At 37.4% G+C, this 17,735-nt stretch overlaps 2 protein-coding genes across 2 annotated transcripts; one reads left to right on the forward strand and one right to left on the reverse strand.

Moving 5' to 3' along the window:
• Window positions 1–972: 972 nt before the first annotated feature.
• On the forward strand, window positions 973–12,157 carry fbxo10 (F-box protein 10). Its single transcript, XM_019093156.2, has 11 exons — window positions 973–1,369; window positions 2,671–3,299; window positions 3,725–4,540; window positions 5,559–5,708; window positions 6,070–6,206; window positions 6,329–6,399; window positions 6,553–6,705; window positions 7,628–7,957; window positions 8,673–8,983; window positions 9,150–9,331; window positions 9,959–12,157. The coding sequence occupies exons 2-11, from the start codon at window positions 2,709–2,711 to the stop codon at window positions 10,134–10,136; spliced, it is 2,919 nt and encodes a 972-aa protein (XP_018948701.1). The 5' UTR covers window positions 973–1,369; window positions 2,671–2,708; the 3' UTR covers window positions 10,137–12,157.
• Window positions 12,158–12,324: 167 nt separating this feature from the next.
• polr1e (RNA polymerase I subunit E) lies at window positions 12,325–17,373 on the reverse strand. The gene is made up of 12 exons (XM_019093157.2): window positions 17,216–17,373; window positions 16,888–16,991; window positions 16,711–16,787; window positions 16,538–16,623; window positions 15,657–15,709; window positions 15,309–15,453; window positions 15,108–15,218; window positions 14,901–14,997; window positions 14,017–14,147; window positions 13,817–13,898; window positions 13,565–13,696; window positions 12,325–12,606 (listed from the first exon to the last, which is right to left on the reverse strand). Exons 1-12 carry the CDS (start codon window positions 17,271–17,273, stop codon window positions 12,441–12,443), a joined length of 1,242 nt encoding a protein of 413 aa, XP_018948702.1. The 5' UTR covers window positions 17,274–17,373; the 3' UTR covers window positions 12,325–12,440.
• Between the last annotated feature and the right edge of the window lie 362 nt (window positions 17,374–17,735).

Below are 17,735 nucleotides of genomic sequence, written 5' to 3' on the forward strand. Positions count from 1 at the left end.
TGAATCACTGATGGCAAATGGACTATTCTGATGATGCTTTTCGTACTTTTATGGACCTTGACACTGTTATTTATTTGGCAGTCTACAGGGCTCCCGGTTTTCATCCAAAATATCCTAAACTGTGTTCCGTAGATGAACGAAGCTTTTACGGGTTTGGAACGACATGGGGGTAAGTGATCAATGACAAAACTTTCATTTTGCGGTGGAGTAACCCTTTAAGTCTACAAACTGATCAAATCATATCTGAACATCTCTATAGGAAGTTGTATTTAACTCTGAGCAAGTGAAGCGATTCAAAACCTTGGCGCTTGACCATGGGCTGAGGGGGATTTAGATCCTGAAAAAGTCCTGGGGTTTGAAGAGAAGGAGAGAAGCTCTCTCTGTTCTTCCTGAGAACTTAAGTCAGATGTAGTTGTTTAGTGGAAAAGCTAAAGGGAAAGACTAGAGAAGATTACAAGACACAAAAAGGCAATTCAGACAGACACATAACTAGGCTATTTGTGTTCTCCAAAAATATTAGTTAATTTTGTCAAACATAGCGCCCCCCCCCCCAACACACAAACATACATTTTTCATTTCTGTAACTTTAATTGTACTCATGAAAAGTGCAATTCACTCACAAATTTATCTAAATGTATTTCAAAACAACAGATTATGCCCCCCCCCCCCCCATAGTATGGAGATTTACTGCAATGCTGTTCTCACTGACAAGGACTTTTAATTTGAAGGAGAAACGTTTTTTCATTTCCTGTGCATTAACTAATTAGAGATATTTAATAAGAAAATTTCACTAGTGGAATACATTTAGGTCAACGTTTATTTGCAGAAATTTGAAGCAAACATGAAAGTGTAGATGACTTAAAAAATAACACTACTACACTAATCATCTGAGAGCCCTTACAAGTCTAACGTAGTCTCCTGTAAATAAATATAGGCTATTCAGGGTGGTATTGTATCCTGCAAGTCTAGTCACAAGGCACACGAGAGATTTCCCCCACGACATCAGCGGTGTGTGACTTTGATCATCAAAAACAAATGATGCGCGCGTGTGCTAAAGAGGCAGAGGGGAGAGGGTTTGGGGTCTAAAGATTAATATTATCACGTGTATTACTGCACAGTACAAGCCATGTTGCTTAACGACTGTAACAGACGAGGGGGGAAAGTTGTCGCTGTTGTTGTAGAACATTCCCCGCCTCCTGAATGAAAATACGTGAACCTTTTTTCCACGCCTTCAAAAACAAGCAAAATACCAAGAAATACGAGGTTTTCACCGGATGAGTGTTTGCTTTCTGCTCCTAACCCAAGACAAAAACGGCCGTGATGAGCTATGCGTCTGATAAAATGCTGGCTGAAAGCAGTATTGTCAGAGGTAGGCTCGTTTGTTTTTATTGCGCTGAATCAAATGGCAGCACTGTAACATGTCGCTGTTGTCACGCAGATACGAAGTTGCTGCAGAATCGATTGATGTGCTGTTTTTCTTTGCCATATTTTCCTTTCCTTTGAACTTCGGTCGAATGCACTCATGACTGTTTTCATTTCATGCTCGTATTGCGTCCTGTTTTGCTTTGTTGTTGCATTCAGGTCGGGGCATTATGAATCTGTACTGTCTCTCTGCCAAGAATAAATATAATCGCATTGCATGTTCATTTTATTGCAGATAGTGTCAATATGATACGATGCTCTTTTCGTCTATTGGAAACATGCTTTGTAGACTGAATCTAACAAACAAAATGTGTATGTTTGTGTTTGTTTGTTTGTATGTGTGTGTGTGTGTGTGTGTGTGTGTGTGTGTGTATATATATATATATATATATATAGTGTGTGTGTGTATATATATATATATATATATATATATATATATATGAATCTAACAAACAAAATGTATATATATTATACATGCATGCGTATGTTTATATAATCATAAAATTATATACACTGAATATAACAAACAAAATTTATATATAAAGTTTATAAAATTGACCTTTCTGCATATTATGAAGACCTAAATCTCATTGTAAATCTATAAACTGTATGTGACCCAAAAAGATTTTACATCATCACTTGAAATGTAAATTAGAGTTGTGTGAACTTTTTATATGCTAGAAGAGTAAAAAAAAAAAAGTCAGATTATCAAATACACTAGAATTCAAAAGTTTGAAATTAGTTAGATTTCAAACAAATGCTTTTCTTTAGAACTTTCTATTCTTAAAAAAAAAAAATCAGTTTTCACAAAATTATTTAGTTTTTAACATTGATAATAATAAGAAATGAGGACCAAATCAACATATTAGGCTGATTTTTTAAGGATGATGTGACACTGAAGACTGGAGAAATGCCTGCGGAAAATTCAGCTTTGGATCACAGGAATAAATTACATTAAAAAATATTAATATTTCCCACTATTCTTTTCACTGCCTTGATGAGCATAGGAGATTTTTTTTCAAAAACATCTGAAAAATCCCAAACTTTTGTATATACACTACCCAAAATGGAGTGTATATGCATTTAAAATTACAGTCTTTTTCTTCTCGGAAAACAGAACAAAAATACTGATGCCTCATCATGCACTAAACAGATTCTAGTCCAATCAGATGTTCTTGAGGAAAAAAAATAGTTCTAATGAGATTTATAATTTTATTTAACAAATACTTTTTTTCTGTTTACACTTAGGTGATCTGCCCAGGTGAGGTGGCGTGGTGCTGACAGATATGGAGGTGGGAAGTCTGCCTGTTGAGCTTTGGCGCCTCATTCTAGCATACCTGCCTCTGCCAGATCTGGGTCGATGCTGTCTGGTGTGCAGAGCCTGGCGGGAACTCATTTTGAGTTTGGACAGCACACGTTGGCGCCAGCTCTGTCTAGGATGCCCTGAATGTCGCCACCCAAACTGGCCCCGTCGCCCCCACCTGCCCCCGGTCTCCTGGAGAGAGGCTCTCCATCAGCATGCTCTTGCCAGCCGTACCTGGACCCAGAACGGCTCAGACCTCCACTCGTCTGCCTGCCTCCATCTTTTCCGCCGGAGGAAAGACCGCAGGGTTTGGCATGTTGGGACCGTGGCAGGAGGCGGCTATGAGACTCTCAGGGGAGCGTTGGCGGCTGCAGGGCCATACGATAAGTTGGTGCTCCACGCGGGTGTGTACGAGGAACAGGCGGAGGTGTCCCTCAAGGTGCCTGTGGAGATTGTAGGAATGGGCAAGCTGGGGGATGTGTCGTTATTGGTGAGCTTTGATCAACAGTGCCCGACAACGAGGCTGTGCAATCTGGTGTTCATGCCAGCGTGGTTTTCACCTGTGGTTTATAAGGTGAGGCTTGATACTTCCACTTCAAAAGCATGAAGGGGGCGTGTCTTTGCAAAGGGTCATTCTATCTATCTATCAATCAGTCCGTCATCCATCCATCTGTTCTGTGTCTATCTATCTATCTATCTATCTATCTATCTATCTATCTGTCTGTCTGTCTGTCTGTCTCTGTCATTCTGGCTGTCTGTATATCTCTTCATCCCTCCCTCCCCATTTTTTCCAACATTAAACATATTTTTAATCATTATCTCTTTTAACTGATGCTTGATTCATATTAGCTCCATGTGTCATCTGTAACATTCTTTCTACAGAAAACAGTGTCAGTAAATTGTTATTGAAGCAATTTTAAATGGTATCAACATAATCAGATTCTTACTGAGACGCTGTCTGTTTTTCTACAGTGCTGAAATATTTTCTCTCTTTCTTAGACGTCTTCTGGTCATGTCCAGTTGGACAACTGTAACTTTGAGGGCTGTCAGATTCACATCCGGGGTCCAGGGACATGTCAGGCTCGTTTTTGCTCCTTCGCCCAGGGCAGCTCGGCCCATTTCCTGGGGGTGGCCATCAGTTTAATGGACAGCTGTGAATTCTCAGGGGGAGATTCTGCCTCTGTCACTGTGGAAGGTGCTCCGGTCTCTGAACGCAACTGGGCCTTCAAACACCTGGTCGCCTTGGCCAAGACCTTCACCATGATGACTAGTAATGGGTCAACTGAAATATCAAATCAGAGTGGAAAAGACAGTATGGGTGCTGGAAGTCATGGAAACAAACCCTTGGAAGGAGTAAACACAATGGAGGACTGGAGTAAACAGGAAGTAGATTGGGAAACAAACTGGGCAAAACAGAAATGTAGAGACAGTCTCCTTCCAGGTCAGGATGGTACAATGATTGAGGAGGATGGCATGGAAACTTCAAGTGTGTCAAGTGAGGAAGATGACGAGCAAGACGGCGTGAAAAGCACATGCTTAAAACTTTCATATGACCAACACGGACTAGCGCATCTCTCCAAAGCGGATATGCCCGATTCTTCTGCATTTCCTGCACTGTTGAGTCTGTCTGCAGAGCTACAGAGGGATGCAGAGGCGCGGGATTTGGCTGCATCGGTTCAAGGCTGTCTGCTGCGTCGCTGTCTGCTGCGTGATGGAAAAGGTGGTGTTCACCTGTGCAATCATGGTCAAGCTCGACTGGAGGCCAATGTGTTCAGAGGACTCAACTATGCAGTGCGCTGCATCCAGAATGCCAAAGTGAGTAAAACCTGCATCTTAATGCCCTTTAAAGCTGATGTGTGTAAGTTTGTCCACGTTAAAATACCATTTCCAAGTTTAATGTGCAGAGACAACTATAAGTAAGCCTTTAGTTGGCTGATGTGCCTGAAAAGTAAAAATACTGCAGCACTGTGAAGCTATTATTTTATTTCGCTATTACTATTGCTCGTAATAGAGATGCACAATATATCTGTATCAGTCAGCCAGTATACGAGTATAAGTTTTTTTTATATATATATATATAGTGTATTTAATTATGCCTGCTTATTTCCACCTTCTTTTTTTTCAATCATATTACTTTCTCCACAGTTCAGCACTCGCTGGAAGTTAATCTTTAAAAAATACACAATACAAAAATATTTCTTTTTCATTTTAACCTTAACCTAACGCTGTTTAATGTAATATTAAGCAAATGTCAAAATGAATACTCATTCCCATACTGTACAAATTCATTTGTAGCATTTAAAATTATTAATTATTCGATTTTAGTGTTTTAATTTTAATGTACTTAGACAAAATAGTATAGAATTTTAACATAACATGAAAATAATTTTTGGCTTAATGGTATCAGCCAGAGATTAAATATTGTGCACCCCAAGCTCATAATTGCCAGTCTAATCTGGATTTGAGCAACCCATAAACCAAAGTTGTAATACACAAGTTGAGAAGCGATCAGAATTACAATTTTCACTTAAAACAGTGAAAAACCCTGACTTTGACTGGCCTCTTTTGGCTTGCGCCAGTAAGCAACTACCTAGCAACCACTGTGAACACCCTAGCAACTGCATAGTAAAACACATGAACCCTCTTACCCACAACACCCTATTATTATGTCATTTTTAAATTCCATTTAATAAAGCTGGTAGCACAAAAATGACCCACAGCAGAATAATAACAACACAATGTCATGAAATATTTTCTATGATTGCAGATGTTTTTTATCTTCTATCTATCTAATGTCTCTGTTTGATATACTGGGTATCTTTCTTCTGTTTAGATGGTGATGTTGCGTAATGAAGTGTGTGGGTGCAAGGCGTCTGGTGTGTTCCTGCGACTCTCTGCTCAAGGTCTCATTGCTGAGAACAACATTCATTCCAATGGAGAAGCGGGACTAGACATCCGCAAAGGGGCTAATCCTATCATACTGGTACACATTTCTTTTAGCATTCTGCACAGAAGAAAAAATAGCATATTTGCTGTTTATTAGTACTTATAAAGCACATATTAATGCATTTTTCTGCATGACTATGTTTTAGACTCCCGTAATCCTACCCCAGTTTGAGGCAAAAGTCAAAGTTAATAGTTAGTTAATAATGAGAATTGGACATTAAAGTGAGATATATTTCATGGAAAACAAAAGAAAGAATTCAAACATTTTCTGTAGTGTAATCAAGAGAACCTGCACAGTGGAAAGAAGTCTAGAAAACATATTGGAATTTCCACTGTGTCGTATCATTTTCTGTGGTACATTCTGTTGTTTCTTTCCTTTTCTTTTTTCCTGGTTACAGTGTAATAGAATCCACAGTGGCTTGCGTTCCGGGATCGTTGTCCTGGGCAACGGAAGAGGTTCTATCCGCAGCAACCAGATCTATGGCAACAAGGAAGCCGGCGTGTACATTCTTTTTAATGGCAATCCTGTTGTCAGGTATGTGTCAGGGGTTATTGTGTTTTATTCAAATAAAACAGGAAAACAAGAACAAAATTAGATATAGTTGTTGTTATCATGAAACTAATATGATTTCTGTTTCTGTTCTCTCTTTATGACAGTGGAAATCACATTTTTCAGGGCCTTGCAGCAGGCATTGCCGTCAATGAGAATGGAAGAGGACTGATCACTGGTCTGTTTGACTGTAGTACCATTTTCTATTTGCCGTGTAATTGTTTATAGGCGCTTCAAGCACAGTAGACCTTGCCCTTTTCAAGTGTTTCCTCATGCTCTTGAAACAGCTCAATTAAATTACACTAAATCCATTTTAACTCGTCTCTGCTAGAGAATGTTATTAGGCAGAATCAGTGGGGCGGTGCTGATATCCGTCGAGGAGGTGATCCAGTCCTGCGCAATAACTTCATCTGTTATGGCTACTCAGACGGGGTGGTGGTGGGAGAGAGAGGGAGGGGCCTCATTGACGGCAACCACATATACGGTGTGTATAGTTTGTCATATTTGTACATTTAAGGCATTTGGCAGATATTATCATGCATTTGTTTTCATCTGTTGCCGTTGCGTTTGCTATAGAAATTAGTTATTGCATGGTCAGGTGCTATGCAACAATTTTCCAGTGAGAAGTAATTTCCTATCTGCACTGAAAGGGAAATTCAGTGACAAAATCATATCTAGTCAAAACATGTAGTGTGCTTGGTGTGCAGTACTGTATATAGACATTTGGACTAACACAAAAACTGATTATGAGGCTGATTATGACAAAAACCATCAGAATAAAAACCTTCAGTCTTTTTAGGTCTGTTTTAGTACCAAACTAAATTAACATTTATAAAATTAAAGACTTTTTGAGAATAAAGTAGTAACATTACACAATTAAAATAATATTTTGAGAATAAAGTCAAAATTACAACAGTGTAACTTTGCACTATTAATGTTGAAAATAGTTATTTTTTTATGATATGATATGAAATATGAATTAATTTCATATTGTTGCATTTAATATGCTAAATTATTATTATTATTTCACTTTCTACAGCATAATCTTTGCCACTTTTACATTTCGCAGCCACCTTTTTGAGACTGTTTTATCTGTAAAGCTGCTTTAGAATGATATTTATTATATAAAAGTGTTATAACAAAAAGACAATTTGATTTAAAAATGTGAGTCGTTGCAGAAAACCACACTAATAATTATGAGAATAAAACTGAACGAAGACTTTTTGAGAATGATCTAATAATAGTCCTTTGACAAGTAATAAAAGCATTTCGAAAATTATGTGGTACTGTTTCTATTAGTTGAAAGTAATAATATTTTAAGAAAAAAGTCAAAGTTACAAAGGTGTAACAAAGAACTTTTTTGGTCATGATATTGTATAACTGTGTTTTTCCCTGGTGTTTTGTAGGCAACAGAGGCTGTGGGGTATGGGTAATGTCATCTAGTCTACCTCAGCTCATTGGAAACCATATTACCCATAACCGCATGTATGGGTTGGCCGTATTCTGCCGGAAGGACACAGATTCTGCCGTGGGCCGAGAGGGCTATCGCTCTTTACAGGAAAGAGAGAGAGGAATCGGGGTTGGAGAGAGGGACAGAGGAGGGCCAGAGAACTTCAATGAGGAAGGAGAACTGATGGCATGGGAAAGTGACATCGATAGCGAAGATGAACGCTTTTCCTCCCGACGGCCAATCACAGTGGCCCTAGTGGAAAACAACTGCATTAGCCACAATGGAGGTGAGTTGCTGTTAAATATCATATCTCTTTAACCTCATCAGGGACGCTGAAATTACACAGAAGTTACTGGAACACATGCAGTTTGAATATGCTATTAGCTGTCTGTCACTATTCACCAGTTTGTGATGATGACAACATTAGCATTTTTTGATTTTTGCATCAAGAAAATGACTTGATGAATTAAAAGCCTTGTGTGAATCTGATTACTATGGAGCCACAAATTAACAAGAGTATCCGAAGTATCTTTGTCATATATGTGTCCCTGGACCACAAAAGCAGTCTTAAGTCTCTGGGGTATATTTTAAACAATAGCCAAAAATACATTGTTCGGGTCAAAATGATCTATTTTTCTTTTAGGCCAAAAATCATTAGGATATTAAGTAAAGATCATGTTCCATGAAGATATTTTGTAAATTTCCTACTGTAAATATATCAAAACCTAATTTTTGATTAGTAATATGCATTGCTAAGAACTTCATTTGGACAACTTTAAAGGCGATTTTCTCAGTATTTAGATTTTTTTGCACCGTCAGATTCCAGATTTTCAAATAGTTGTACCATACATCAATAGAATGCTTATTTATTAAGCTTTCAGTTATGTATGAATCTCAATTTCAAAAAATCTACCCTTATGACTGGTTTTGTGGTCCAGGGTCACATATGTTCGACATCTGACCCACTTCTGTCGTCTTTCTTCTTCTCTCTGTCTCTCTAGCTGTTGGAGTGTATGTGAAGAGCAGTGAGCCTCTGAACGTGGTGGCCAACATGGTGAAGAATAACACAGGAGCCGGCGTGTCGGTCATTCAGAGCACTCAGCTAACACGTTTAGTTGGAAACTGTGTCCTCTGTAATGGCTGGACGGGAGTAACTGTGGACGGAGAGTGTCGAGTCGAGCTGCGCGGCAATGGCGTTTATGGCAATAACTGTCACGGTGTCTGCTTTCGAGGCGATGGGCTGATTGTGGAAAATGATGTGGTCGGAAATAATGCGGTTGGAATTCGAGTGATGGACAATGCAGATGTTAAAGTGAGTTTGCTTCAGTTTCTCTGACACATGGTTGAAAAAGTCACACACAGAGGACACAGAAGGTTGACGGTGTTTGTGTCATATCCTGTCTACTAATATTAGAGCTCGACAAATACTGTTGTTGTTGTTTTTTTAAAATTACCAATATTTGGCTTGTGTTCTGCAGGTATTGAGGAATCGTGTTCAGGCGTTGCGGGGTTATGGGATTTCTGTCAAGGAGCGGGTCCGAGGTGTAGTTCAGGAAAACCTGGTTTATCAAGGCCACCCCACAAGTACTAAAACCCCCATACGGACAAACACACAGAACCTGGAGTGTGTTGTACTTAACAACTCTCTGCTCACACCCAGGTTAGACACATACACATATGACAGGCAGAAAAACTCTATATACTGTATGCAGTCTAGAAGCATAGGCTAGATTCATATATCTACAGTACTGAAACTAATGTCAGTTTGCTGAAAGATAAAACTGTAACTGACAATAGTTTATTTAATAATCAATTATGTAATCAAATTTATTTAATAAACATTTGAATGGTGACTGTACGAAAAACTAGTTATCATGGGAGATTTATTCAAACATGCATTAAATAATGAAGACGACAGATTAAAAAATATAAATATGTTAGAATAAAGTGCATATATTTCGCTTCTGGAGTTATTTTTTGTTGCTGCCTAACAAGCTATGGACTATTATGTTTAGTGAAGTTTTGTTGACTCATCAACTGAAAACAACATAGGCTAAAAGATCTTGGTTTATCAAAATGAAAATGATTTGAAAATGTGAAATTGATATTGTTAACCCAGTTCTCTAGTGTCTACACGTTTTACCAGTTGTAGCTCAGAGGGGCGCTAATTATACATCATCATTTTGGTCAAAATAATGAATATCATATCTGACTATGTCTGGTTTCTGGTCATCACTAATAATATATGCCATAATAAATTTGACCTCCATTATTCTTTCTGTTCTAGATCACAAGCACTCTGGGCTTTGGAGAATCCACCTCCTCGTCCCCACAGTAGTAACCCTTCTAGCGTCACCCCCTCCACACTTCCTGCTCACCTTGCCATCACCATGACAAACAGAATCACTGCTTCTGTAGAAAGCGGTTGCCATAACAACGGCAGCATCTTTTGCTCGATTTTATGAGGTACGTAGTTCCCGGCTCAACAACATCAGATGGAAATTCATCAGATGTCACCTCAATGTGAACCCTGGGTGAAGAAGGACATAGAAGAGGTCAAGGCACTGCTTCGACATGATGAAAAATCGGATTAAGCTACAAGCACTTGACGTTCAAATAACCAAAAGTAGGTTGTTTAGTGGTCAGATAATCAAACTATGAAGGATTAAGACCACTTTTTTGATCTGAAATGAATCATTCCACTCAATCGAAATGGAAGTGAAGCTGGTCTGGGATCAGTGTTTATGAGCAACTTACTGGAGTTTGCATTTTATCACGTACCTGAAATCTGGTTGGCTACCAATCCAGCTGAAAGCCCGTTCAATACAGGACGGTTTACTGAGACAAAACTATACATGAATTACTGGAAGCTTCTATTCAACAAAATCTTCTGTGAATCAATAAGACACATGGATTTAATTGTCCAATGAACCTACAGCCTATTATCATTTCAGACATTCACACCAAGTCAGGAGGGAGAAAGAGACACAAGGGAAGTAGAAGAGAGAGACATGTCACATGGCTTACGCTCTCTATCTTCCCAAAAGACCAGAACCAGTGCTGAAAATAGAAGATAAACAAATTCAGTGCACCGCGGGAATTGTAGTCCCGCTGGCTTCTGCTGAGATTCTGTAATGGACAAGAGCAAAGCAGCCAATCACAAGCTGGCAGAATCTGTTTCATCACATCAAGTGGCAATATTCAACCTTCCTCTAAAAACAATCCAGTTTTATGTACATGTGCACATTATTGAAGCGGTCTGTTCTTGTGTGACCTGGCAGTCCAGCCCAAACCGGCTGAATAGAAAGGTTTGAAGATTTTTCAAGAAAAAGACAATTTAAACACCCCAAAGGAATAGTCAGACCTAAATATGTTGTCATCAGTACCCTCATGCCATACTAAACCAGTGACTTTTCTTCTGTGGAACACAAAAGAAGATACTCGTATTGTTAATTAAACCGTTTCAGTTCCCATTCACTTCCATTGTATGGACAAAATTCAATGAAGTTTGATGAGATATCAACATTCTTCAAAATATCTTCTTTTGTGTTCAGGAGAAGAATTACATACAGGTTTGGAACAACATGAGAGTGAGAAGATGATGAAATATATATATAATAACTATCCCTTTAAATGTGATTTAAAAGGCCTATCAATTAATAATTTATTTTGAACTGTATAGCAGTGATGAGCTTTACTGACATGATATGCAATGGCCGCTATTATAGCTGTTTTACTATTTTGCCAACAAGAAGCAAGATTATCACAGGTTTACAGCTAAACAGAACCGTATGAAAACCCTTTTAAAAAACCTTTGTAGGTAAGAAAACTAACAAGAGACTAATGATGAATTGTAACTTTAGTCAGTCTTCAGGTAGTTATCCTAAAGTAGTCACAGGGCTTGAAACTGGTTGGATTTCTTAAGAGACCTTGGCTGTGTTCAGAATGGAATACTAGCTTACTATTTACTGAACACTGCACAGTATATACTGTTCATTTCTGATTCTTTTTTAAAGATGCTAAAACAGTAGGTATCATTCTGAATCTACTAACACTGTTATCATATGACCTCATCGCATGTGAGGTGTCAACTTCAATATTCAAGGTTATTTTGCAGTAAAAAATAAAAATAAAAGTGTAAATAGTGTATTGGGTATCCTGAACATTTGCAGTCTTTGCACCAAATACATACTTCAGGAATAGTATGAAAGTATGCCATTATGAACATAGCCCATTAATAAAATTAGGGATCTTGTAATGTGATTTCTTCCCAGAATACTAGACATTATTTTTTGAAAGATAGCCGTCTTATGTTAGATTTACAGCAGGCTGTTATTATTTTTGTAATGTTTTCATACCAACTGCTGGTTTGATTCATAAAGTGCAATATGTATCTACTAAAATGTGCCTATTTTTACAGTATGGTTTTTATACTTATTGTGCAGTACAAATATAATCGCTATCATAGCAAATTGCCTAATTTCTGTCATTTTTGTCTGAGGATATTGCGAAGATATGGATTTCATTCCATTCACAAGAAAAACAATCCTTGTCCTTGCTTGCTATATAATAATATTGTCAGTCAATACAGATGTATTTCCAGTCTCCTACTCTCGTCTCAAGTATACGAAAAAAACCCAGGCATTTCCAATCTCAGTTAACTGAATAATAGTTTATTTTTTATTCAATGTTACAAGATGACACTAAATGTAACACATTCAATTATAGCCAGTTCCCACACAGCTTAGAGGCATACTGCTGGCCACAGCTCAGTTGATCCTCTTGCGTTTCCTGCGTTCCATACGTCGTTCGTAATGCACCAGTGGAAGCACCAGAGAGACCATCCTGTGCTCATCATGTGTCCCGGCCTCTTCTCTACTGTAGGCAGACTGGCGGCACAGGGTCAGCCCCATGGCCTTGGCCACCTCCAACATTCTGCACACAAACAGTGTCAAAGTAAGGATAACAGGGTTTTGGGACAGTGACTTTCAACCTTTTTGACTCCAAAGCCTCTTTTTGTGCATAACATTCATAGGCTCTCCTATCTAAAGGAAGCATTTACACAACACCATTTTCAACTAAAAGCAGAAAACTTTTTATGCAGTCTGGCTGTTCATTTACATAAGTGTTTTGTTCTTTAGGTACATGTGCAGGTGCATTGTTTTCCTTTGCAAAGTGATATCGCCAACTACGGGCCTTGCATGCATAATGCAAACTTTTCCATTTTTAGTACATTGTCATGTAAACATACCCTGAGATGATATACTTCATGCACATTTTTATTTTCAGTTTAATTTAGATTAAAGTAACATTTAACAATAAGGTTCTATTTATTACTATTAGCTAACATTAACAATGAAAAATATTTCTAAAGCATGGTTAACTTACTAATACATTACTTAAATCAAAAGTTCAATCTGTTAATATTATTTAATGGACCTGAACAAACAAACTATAAAAAACATTAACAAAGATTAATAAATACTGAAACACTATAATATACAGCTTATTGTTAGATAATGCATTAACTAAAGTTAATCAATGGAACCTTGTAAAGTGTTGTAAATAGAGATGCACTGATACTGAATTTCTCTCCCGATACCAATAGCTGATTATTCAGAATGATAATCAGCCCTGATCATCAGCCGATGGTGAAATAAATTGCTTTTATCAGCCGATACATCGGTGCATCTCTAGTTGTAAACATTGTAAAGTTTTTCCAAGAATCCTTTAATATAAGAATTTAAATCGTTTTAATACTTATTGGAGCCCCACTGGAAGTTTGCTCTGGCCCCCTGGTTGAGAACCAGTTTTAGACCATCGCGAGAAATAAAACACAAATTGTCAGTATCTAGTTTGACAGTTAAGGTGTAAAAGAATACATCTGACTTACTTGACATCGCTGATGCCCATGTCTCTGTGTAGGAGTGTAAGGTCAGCCGTCTGATCACTCATGTGCAGCAGTAAAGCTAAACAGTGAGCAGCCAGTTTCATACGCATGGATGACGACACCGTGTTCCTGAGGCTGTCGAGACAGATAAAACTTGCATTTATATACTGCAATTTCAGAGTTTTAAAAAAAGATTAAAACAAAAATGAAGTCAGAAGAGGCTGCAGGACTGTGCCTCGTTCGGAGGAAACACACCAGCCACTGTGGAAACTCTCCACTGTGAAATCCTTCAGCACTTTGTTGATGATGATTCGGGGACATCCATCCTCACTACCAACTTCAGAAGAGAGTGAAACATGAATTTATTGAAAGGTTAAAAACCCCAATGGCAATATAAAATGAGAACATTTGGAATCAATACACTACTACCATATTATCTATTCTTTAACACTCACATTTGAAGGAGAGACGTCTCTGTAGTGAGGCTTTGATGAGGAAGGACAGGTACCAGATGCAACGAGACTGTCTGTCACGAGCTGCTTCCTCGTTCGGAAGTGATTCAAGATGTCTAAGAACAATCTGGGGACTAGAGAGAACAACTGGATGAATTTAGAACCGGTCTGGAGCTAAAAATGATTCTAAATGGCTTGTAGCAGACTTCCCAAAACCATTTTTTTTCTTTCCACCCATTTCCTACATTTTTGAAAATAAAGTTAGGTAAGCTTATACTTTCAGCACTTTTGAAGGGCTGGAAATCCCTATTTTAATTTCTGATATTTCTAGATTACGGAAGATACTCATGGAATAATAACTGTAATCAAGCGTTTGTTATCATTTATATATTCTTCTGTTCAAATGGTTTGGGTTAGAAATAAATTGAATTAATATTTGTTTTAAGATTAAGAAATTAAAAGATTTATTCAGCAAGGACATTATTAATTCAATCAAAAGTAGGTGTAAAGACAAATTGATAGAAAAATTATTTTCTTATGAAAACTTTCTATTCATAGAAAAAAAGTATTATTCTTTTCACAGAAATATTAATCAGCACAACTGCTTTCAACACTGATAACAAGAAATGTTTCTGAAGCACCAAATCAGCACCATTTCTAAAAGATTATGACATTGAAGACTGAAGTAATGATACTGAAAATTCAGCTTTGCATCACAGGAATAAATTACAATACTGTATTTTCAATCAAATAAATGCAGCTTTGGTAAGCATAAAACACTTCTTTCAAATGGGTTCCACGTAAAAAATCTTACTGATGGTATTTGTGCATTTTGATAAAAAATATAAATACAAAATTGAAGCTCAAAGGCATGATGTTCTCCAAACCTGTTTTCAGCTCTCATCTTCTGCAGGTCTTCAGCGGTCAGCGCTGCCATCTTTGCTCCAACATCCTTCAGGGCTTCAAACTCATTTGGAGACAACACTAGAAGGAAGTTAAGGATCTTACACACACACACACACACACAAAAAAAAAAAACGCTGTGGAGAGGAGTGGTAAAACATGGAAAGCATATAAAGAACTAAAAAGGATACGTTGGTCAAAGGGGTACACATCTTCTGGTTTGTCTGCCTCAGGGTTGCATGGAGGGAGGAAGAGGGCTGTATCCGTCTGAGCCTCAGTTTCTACCACTTCATTACGAAGAGCTAGAGACACAATCCAAGAACCAGTGCCATTAATCCTTTTTAATGCACATTTCAGTCTTATGAATTGTGAATACCCATTCTGCTACTTACTTTCCACTCCTTTCTGATCTATGATGTTTTTGGCGGCCAGTGCCACAGCCTGCTGAAGCGTATCGTTGCCCACCTGGTTGAGTCTCCTGGAGCTCAGAGCGCGCTTCTGTTTAGTCGTCCCGAACGCTTCAATAAGAGCATCCACCTGTGTCCAGGCACAGAATACAATTTTTATTATATAAGATTTAACTGTGCAGATCATTTTTGTTCCCTTATAATCTCTAATCAACATTTCAGATATAATAAGGCAAGGTTAATTCATGTAAAATGTCTTGAGGCTATATTATATTACATATATAGACTATCTTACAGTGTGACAAAAGCACATAGTCTGGACATTTAGCTCACCTTTTCTCTGTATGTCTCAGCTTGCTTTGTGTTTTCATCTACTGCTGATTCACCTGAAGACAAACACAGACTTAGGAATGAACTCTCTTTCATTCTGTCTAACCAAATAAGCCGTGATGCTCATGGCTCCTGTCTCTGTTGTACACTATTTAATTTGTAGACATTACTCTTGAACATAAAATAAGGAGTTTACAAACATTATAACCAAAGAATTCCCATGACTTTTCCAGTCATTAAAGATTTCATTTGATAAAATATTTTAGTGTGGATCATAATTAGAAAAAAAGGACATTCAGATAAGTCCTTACAAATAATAATAATAATAACTTATTATTGCTACAATACGATAATATTTTGACATACTGTAAATTAATAATAGCAATAATAGATGTTATTATAATGACTTTTCACTCAAACACACACACATGTGACCCTGGTCCACAAAACCAGTCTTAAGTGTCAATTTTTCGAAATAAATAAGCTTTCCATTGATGTATGGTTTAGTGGGATCAGACAATATTTGGCTGAGATACAACTATTTGAAAATCTGGACTCTGAGGGTGCAAAAAAATCTAAATACTGAGAAAATCGCCTTTGAAGCTGTCCGAATGAATTCTTAGCAATGCATATTATTTTTTTATTTTTTAAATTTCCTATTACAGTAGGAAATTTATAAAAAAAAAATATCTTCATGGAACATGATCTTTAATATCCTACTAATGATTTTTGGCATAAAAGAAAAATCTATAACTTTGACACATATAATGTTTTTTTTGGTGGCTATTGCTAAAAATACACCCCAGCGAATTAAGACTGGTTTTGTGGTCCAGGATCACACACACACATTTTATATATATATATAACAAATGTACCAAATTTACCTGGTATAACAGGCAGCATATTGAACAGCTGAGCATTATGAACCTTCATTTGCATAGTTCTCTTGTCAAGAACTCCCACAAAATACCTGTGAACAACAATTACAACTCCATTATTCAGAGACAGAAAAAATATTGTTCAACTAGTCAATATTCACACAGTTTGAGGAGCTTACCTGCACAGATTATTACACTGCAGTGATCCAGACCCAAAGTTGTTCCCAACATAGGGAAGTCTGTCTGATTCTGCAACCTAACAAGGGAACAGGACACCACATACACCAGATTTACTTCCTTGGCCATTATAAAGACCCTAAAATAAAATCTGTTTCAGTCTACACAGGCTGTTTTACCACAATTCGTCGGTTTTTCTTTCTGGGATTGACTCCATCTGCGTGTTTGAGGAGTTGGAAGTCCAGCTGTTCGGCATTTTTCACGTGTCCATTAGAAAATTTCACTACAATGACAAGAATTAGGCGTAAAATAGGGGAATGACTCCACAGCAAACAACTGATAACGACTGCTTTAACACAACAAATATTAGACTGAGTATCCAATGTATATCCACGTGGGTGCGTTAAACACAAAGATGAAGTGTAAAATTAATATATCAGAATGGAGGAGAATAACGCTAAAATATATTCTAGTACATCTGTGATGTTTCAGATGTGAAAAAGTTACCAATAAACGCATCCTGTCCTGTTTCTTCACATGGTTTCCACTCGCAGGTCGCCGCCATGATCACAGTTTCCTCGCTGACGTTCACACGCGTCTCCGCTTAAACAGCGACATCCAGCGGCTACTATGAGAATAGTGTCCTTGAAAATAAATAAGAAGATGTTGACTTGGTGGAATAAAGTGAGGGCTCTGTGACAGAATCCCTTCATTTCTAACAAATTTAAAGAATACGTGAATTTTAGACATCATTAAAGACTTGAAGTGTTTTTTTTATCTCCAAAATGAAGAGTAATTTTACAAAATGTTTCTAGTTCTTGATTTCATGATTTTCAACAAATGTAAAATGGTGCTCGGAAATAAAAACAACTAAATCGAATCGTAAATCGTGTAAAAATGATATCTAGAATAAATTTCACTCTTGTTTAATCATTTCAAACGATTCCTTTTTATAATGCATGATTTGTATTGCATTGCTCCAGTATAAACTTGTTACTTTCAAAAATAAAAATAAATAAATAAAATA

Source organism: Cyprinus carpio, chromosome A1, assembly GCF_018340385.1.
Source record: "Cyprinus carpio isolate SPL01 chromosome A1, ASM1834038v1, whole genome shotgun sequence".
NCBI classification, from domain to species: domain Eukaryota; kingdom Metazoa; phylum Chordata; class Actinopteri; order Cypriniformes; family Cyprinidae; genus Cyprinus; species Cyprinus carpio.